The sequence below is a fragment of the Nothoprocta perdicaria genome, unplaced genomic scaffold (assembly GCF_003342845.1).
Source record: "Nothoprocta perdicaria isolate Ctin4 unplaced genomic scaffold, notPer1 scaffold_143, whole genome shotgun sequence".
Taxonomy (NCBI): domain Eukaryota; kingdom Metazoa; phylum Chordata; class Aves; order Tinamiformes; family Tinamidae; genus Nothoprocta; species Nothoprocta perdicaria.
Window position 1 is genome coordinate 1,227,816 of NW_020454572.1, and position 6,754 is coordinate 1,234,569.

General features: G+C 53.7%; 1 protein-coding gene across 1 annotated transcript in view; it reads right to left on the reverse strand.

Moving 5' to 3' along the window:
* Positions 1 to 1,629: 1,629 nt before the first annotated feature.
* SF3B3 (splicing factor 3b subunit 3) overlaps positions 1,630 to 6,754 on the reverse strand; it is a 27,546-nt gene continuing 22,421 nt past the window's right edge. The window contains exons 19-24 of the mRNA XM_026034371.1: positions 6,406 to 6,531; positions 5,556 to 5,768; positions 4,482 to 4,580; positions 3,879 to 4,022; positions 3,273 to 3,377; positions 1,630 to 2,393 (exon numbers count right to left, since the gene is read on the reverse strand). Of these exons, the coding sequence (XP_025890156.1) occupies positions 2,253 to 2,393; positions 3,273 to 3,377; positions 3,879 to 4,022; positions 4,482 to 4,580; positions 5,556 to 5,768; positions 6,406 to 6,531 (828 nt within the window). The 3' untranslated portion in view covers positions 1,630 to 2,252. The remainder of the gene's footprint in view (positions 2,394 to 3,272; positions 3,378 to 3,878; positions 4,023 to 4,481; positions 4,581 to 5,555; positions 5,769 to 6,405; positions 6,532 to 6,754) is intronic.

Consider the following 6,754-nt stretch of genomic DNA (forward strand, 5'->3'; position numbering starts at 1 on the left):
CCGGGCCGGGCCACGACGGGGCGGCCGGGCCGCGGTCCCGCCCGCGCGGGAGGGCCCGGGGATGCTGCGGCAGCCCCTCCTTCCCCAGGGACCCTCCGCGCTGCGCGCGCCCTCCTCCTGCCGGCCCCGGGGGCGTCCCCRGGGCGCTCGGTGCTCGCCCCACAGGCCAGCACCCACGTGTGGACCGGGCTCGGCACCCGCCTGCCGCGGGACCCCCACGGGGTCCCCAACCCCTTCCCCCGGGGTTCGGCACCACCGGGCTCAGGCTGCACCGGAGGCCGCCGCATCCCGGTGCTCGGCAGCGGCCTCCACGCGGGCGTTTCGGAAGGAGCGAGGCCTGGGGAAAGCGGAGCGGCTAACGCAGTCTTAACGCGGCCTGGAGCGGAGGGATGCTCCCCAGGAAGGCAGCAGGGAGCCCCTCACACTTGTGTCCGGCCCYGCCAGACACCGTCAATGAGAGCCCCTGGCACTGCGCGTTGCCCCCCATGCCGGGAGCCAGGGCTGGAGATTGGGGGCAGGTCCCAGCTCCCAGGGAAAGGCGTGGGAAGGAATGTGCTCCTGCCCACGCTGAGCGCGCGTTGGGATTCCCCTGGCAGGCGCTCAGCAGCGCCGCTCTGCCAAGCTGCCCCCGGGCACGGCGCTGGCTTCCCGCTCGCGCCTTCCTCCCGTGGCAGGCGGCCGGCRCACGAGGCCGAGGCGGCCCACGGGCCGCAGGCACGGTGTGCACGGCAGCGGAGGAAGCCAGCGAGGAGTTAGGGGCTCAGCCGCCCTGTTCTCGCYTGGAAAAGGGGGGAAGCACAGGGCACTCTGCCCTGCTGCGAATTGCGGCTGGTGTCAACCAGGCCCATGGGCAGTCTGGCACTGGCAGCTCCAGGGTTCYCTCCTTTAAGCGGCAACAGGAGCAGAGCTGCAGGTGGCCTGGGGCAGGGCAGGGCAGTGTGGTGAGTAGCGCTGGGCGGCTTCCACCTCTGTTTAGGGAAGCCCCAGGGACAAGGAAAGGCAGGCCCCTGCAGCCCTGCGAGCAGAGCTTGGCCTCTGGGCCAAGTCTCCCTGACCCGAGTCTTGCATCCCCTCTGCAACACAGGCTGCCGCCGTCCCCTCCCCGCTGCAGGCAGCGCTTCCTTCCCCTCCACCCGCTCCCCTCCTCCAGAGCACTGGAGGCAGCTGTTGACCCAGTCCCAGCCAAGGAAGCAAACCTTGCACAGGGAACCGGTTCGGGAACACCCAGAGCCACCTTGGCTCGCTCTCGCCCTTGACGCAAGGCCAGGTGACGTGTCCAAGCGSTGCTGGGGCCCTGCAGGAAGCAGTCACCGCTCCTGCACAGGAGCGGCTACGGGGAAAACCTCTCTCTCTGCACACAGCCCAGCCCTGGATGGTGCTTTCTGGTGTGTGGCTGGGGCAGAGGAGAGGGGTTTCCATGCCACCRTATGTGGTGGCACATGTGGGAGGTGTGAGCGGAGGCCTGCACTGCTGCTGAACTTCTCCAGGCCGGGGCCCCGAACAGCTGCTGCAGCAGGAGAGGAGCCCCGGGGACCGACTAGTTAAAAAACAGGCTTTTATTCTTTGTGTGCTGCTCACAGYCACAGCGCCGAGACAGGACCGGGCTCCTGCCAAAGTGATTATGAAACAAATCAAGTCCCAGACTCGGGCCTCGCTCTTCCCCACCCCCAAGAGAGTCAACATTGTACAAAACTCTTATTTACAGGGAAAACAGTCAAAAAATGGTGAGTCTGAAAATCCCTTCCAATTCAAAATGAAATATCCAAGACGAGCGTGACAGTCGCACGCAGCACCCACAGCTGGGCTTCCCCTTCGCTATGGGGAGGCCAGATCCTCTCGCTACCGACTACTCGAATGAGCCTGGCAACCCTGCGTCAGCCTGGGCCCTTTCCCCAAAAAAGGGTGGGAAGCTCCAAAACCTCGGTGCAGCACAAAAGGCTTTGGATTCCCTCCTTTCCCAAGGGGGAAGGGAGCCACAGACCTGAGATGGGGCTGAGGGGCAGCGCTGCCCCCCGGACAGGCGGCTGGCTGAAAGTCAGGTCAGGAGCCTTCATATAAGCAGTGGGATTTGCTAGGAGACCTAGTTTCTGATGCTGCGTTTACAGGTATCACGTTACTTTGGGACATAAACCAAGAGGAACAAACCAATATTTTAAAAAGGGAGAAAAAAAGCACACATTCCTCCTTCCAACTGGACTTGGAAGAGCATCCATAGGAACCCAGCAAGAAGCTCTGCTGCTGCCAGCTGCCACTTAGAAAGCRTAACGTGTGCGGATGTCTTCCAGCTTCTTGGAGACCTCTGGTGGGGTCCGGTCCAGCTCTTCGGCCACATTCTTCTGCTTGTTAGGCTCCATGGAGTTAAACTGCTCACACAAGTCCCCATCGATCACATTCTGGAGGGGCAAGGGAGGAGAGCATTCAATCAACACAACACAGAGGCACTGAACCCTACCTAAATGGGGAAAAATGGCAACAAACAGCTTGTTCCCAAAAGCTTCTTAATCCCATCCTGGAAACAAGACCATGCTCAGTGACCTCATCTGGTGAATAGCAGTAGTTAGTGTAAAACTTAATTACTGGCTGGCCCGATTAATGAAGGAGAAATCCGGAAAGTCTGGGTTCAGCTGAAGAATCACAAGGGAAGGGAAGACAGACCTGAGAGGCCAGTGAGCCTCAGCTAGCCCAAGGTCTAAGCATGGTGCTGGGGATGCTGGAGGACGAGGCCAGTAGAGGTGAGCAGAAGGCCAGCRCCTCCAGTCAGGTGTCAGAGGCTTCTGAGATGCTACAGGTGGCAGATCAGCCTCAAGGCCACGGAGAACAAGATCGTGTTTGGACAGTTTCAGTTGCTAGAAGAGTTTTCTGACTGCTACCGTATACACTAATGACTCTGCCTGCAGCACTTGGCAGTCAAGAGCTCTGAATACCTCCTCAAAGTAAGAAACAGCTATTCCTGCCTACTGCCGATGAGATTTAGAATGATTTAGATGAGAAAAGCTACTTAGTTCCTTTTCTGATGGGCAAAGTGCTGCCCTGCTTGCCAGAGCTTCTCTTGGAACAGCACCTCTGCGTCTGGGTCTGGATCTGGGTCTCAAAGCCAATCCTCAGAAGACTCATTACAAGGATTAAGAAACCAAAACAGATGCTGCAGTAGGCACTCCTTTAGAGAGTGCAGCTCGAACCCCAACTCCAGATACRGCCATAGTTGCTCTATCCCCTTTGGTTTACAATACCCAATCTTCCCCAATTTGCTTGTCCATGCGCTCACATCCTACCTTCACGGGAAAGTAGTAGGAGCGGAAACTGAGGTGATCTCGGCCACAGAGAGGAGGGTGCTCAGACCTCAGGTGCATTTCCACATGCTGGAAAAAGTCATGATCCTGAGGGGACAAGAAGCAGTAAGGGAACAGTTTGCTACACACTTCTGTTGCCCTCACGCCAAGGCAAGATGCCCACCAGCTAGTTCAAGGAGTAAACGTTTTTCTCTGTGCTCCTGCAGCAAAGTCAGAGCACACAACGAACACAGGCTTGGTGCTCTGAGCAGCACTGATGCGTGATCAGTAGTTTACAGGCTACACAGCCCTACACAGAAAGCAGGCTGTAAAACGCCCTTCCCCACAGACACTAAGTTACCCGAGAGCTACTCCTCTGGAATACAAACAGATTTCGTACCCTAGTGCAACAAGAACAGCTTTCCAGTCTTAGAAGAAAGGAGTTGACGAGCTCCTTCTCTTCCCCTTGGCACCTGAACCCATCCCTCATTTGCAAGCTCTCCTGCAGCCCTGGTTCTGATGCACTGCTGGGCCCTTGAGATGCAGCACATTAAGACTAAGAAGGAGCACAAGCAGTGCAACTGCCTTGTAATGATGTGGCTTGCTTACCTCATGGGAAGTAAACGGGACCATGATCCCTATACCCCCTGATAAAGTGGTATAGACAAGGGACTCGGAGCCTCCAGGGATCAGCGTGGTTTTCTGCAAGGAAAGCACCGTCTCTCCAACATGGTAATTCATAATCACTTCAGCCTGCCAGGCAACGGAAAAGAGGTGAGCATCAGTGTTGTTCTTTAGCTGACATAAAGGCAAACAGTAAAGCCTTATGAAAAGAGAGCAGAATAAATTCAACCACCTGCTAGTTCTGAGAGTGATTTTTCTCAAGAGGAAGTGCCTGCCACCTGCGAGCAGATGGTGAAGCTCAGCATGCTGCTGAATTACCCTCTTGAGCCAACACAGAAAAAGCAGGTAATAAGGGAAAGCAAGAAAAGAAAGTGAGCATCCTGCTTCRCCCAGTCGCTACTGAGGAAGTACTGACCATGATTTCACAGACTGAGTTTGGTTCCTGGTAACAATAAAAACTCATCACCCACAACACAGCAGGGGAGGAGCAGCGCTGCCGCTGTTATCTGCTGGAYACCACTGCAGAGGACGTCGTGGAAAAGCATTAATTTCCCCCAGGAATTTTATGTGCTTCCATGGAAACACTACCTTCTGCGATGCTCCGTTGAGCAGCCCCCTGTCCCAGAGAGCTTTGTTGCCTGTGGGATCCTCATCCACCTCATCATTCGTGTTGGGGGGCAGTCTCACCTGTGTTGAAAGAGAAGGAAAGAGTTCAACAAGCTGCAAAAGCATCACCTGTTTTGGGAGAATTCTTGTGGTCCTTGAACACACACATGCTATGAGCTCTACAAGAATCCCTTTTAAAGGAGTTGCTTATAAACTCCTTGCAGTAAGATCATGTACTGCTCCTCCAAGAAAGTCTTTAAGAGGTGAATGACAATGATGTGGTAGAGTGCTCAGATGAATAGAAGCATGGACAGGACTTTGTGACAAGCACTGGTCTCTGCCTAGCCTGGAATGTGGAGACTAGGCTGGGCAAGACATACTGTTTTGAAGGTAGATCCCACTAATGGGACCCACCTGATGGATGTGGGTCCAGAAAACTCAAGATGATGGATTCACACGAGGTGGCCAAATCTTGCAGGTGCAACATTCGACCCTTGCTGAACTCTGAACTCCAAAGCACACAACCATGCTCCAGAGAGAGATCAAAGTTCTGGCACAAGAAAGCACCCATTCTGTCCTGCTCCCTGGCTGYGATTCAGCCAACCGGGGAAGTGTCAGCATGGACAAAGGCAGCTTTGAGGAGGAAGCGACAGAGAAAGCTAATTCCAGAGCTTAGAGTGAGTGGGGGAAAGCAAGAGCAATGACCTCGACATCTCCTGGGCTCTTTCACAATTGCAAGATTAGTTTCAAGGCTCATTCACAGGAAGTTTTAAGGCTTCAAAACTTTAAAAGTGTTCAAGGGCAAATTATTGAATACTTCAGGAATAAAGTGGTTTCTGACCTGCTGAGGTTCTTACTCGTTTGCTTCCACTAACAAACTGATAAACTCCAGCCAGCCACGATGCTGCAAGCTACTCATCCCATGAAAACAAGCGAATGGTACAGGGCGTTGCCTCCAACTACGCAGATTCTCATTCTTTTAAGACAAATCATGGATGTTCTAGGGAAAAATGTGCTGTGTCCGAAAGGCCCCCGGCAACTCAGAGGCTCACTCACCACGCAGATGTTCCCAAATTTGTCCGCTCCAGCCACTGTGTCGTAATCCAGGAGAGTTGCTGTAGTGACCCACCGGGGATAGGTGTCATCAGCAAAGATGATGAGTTGGTTCTCATTCCTTTTGTAGCGCACCCAAATGAAACTCTCTTGAACATCTGAAACGATCACTCTGTGCCCAATGGTCTGGATGCCACAGATGTAGTTGGCAATGTGCTTTTAAGAGAGAAAAACAAGACCCAAGTGCTTCAAAGAGGGAGACGTGGACCAGGGGTGTTCCATTACCCATGAATTCCATCCTATTCAATCTGTTTTTTTACCACATTTCCCTCACTCCTCAGTTCCCACCACTTTCTCCAACATCACTATGTTTGTTCAGGGCACACGATGGCTTCAAAGCAAATTTTCCATCAATGTAGAGCCCTTGCAACCTAAGGGCATCATTCTCGCTGTTGGCAAGCCTGAACAGAGATGCTAAAAACCATCCTGCAGAAGGGCAGGGCAGAGGTCAGAAGCTCTGCTCATGTCCCTTCACTGCCCTGCTCGTGAAAGACCCAAAAGAGAAAGTTTCAGTTTCTCACGAGTGTCCTCAGTCACATTTTAGTGTGAGAAGTTCCCCTGCAAGTCCCCAGTCTGCCCACGGGCTGCATGGAGAGCCTTTCTGCAGCACCCAAAGCACAACCCGCAGAGGTTCGTGCAACTTGCAGGAGGGAAGAACGAGCAGGCAATGAGCATTAGAAAACCAAGTATGGGCAGACTTGGCTTGAAAGAGCAGATGAAGCCTTGCTCTACTCATGCTACAAGGCACCACTTGCTCCAAATAATAGCCCTGGCCAAGAACACGAGCCATTACCTTATTTTCACACTTTCGAAGCAGTTTCTTCTTGCCCAGGTCATACACACGCAAGAGTTTCCCAACTCCAATCAAGACTCTACCTTGGAATGGGGCAATGGCTGCAGGAACCTCCTCCACAGGAGTCTGAAAACAGATGCAAGAGGAAGATGTGTGAGATCCCTGTTAACAGAACTAACCTGACATCAAGCTGCAGAATGGATCCATTCGGTGGCTCATTTGAAGCTCCCTGTCTTGCGCCAAGGCTTTCCATGCAAAAGGCTAATCAAATCTTTATCCATAGGATAAGGTATCCATAGGATAAGGTATCCATAGGATAAGGTATCCATAGGATAAGGTATCCATAGGA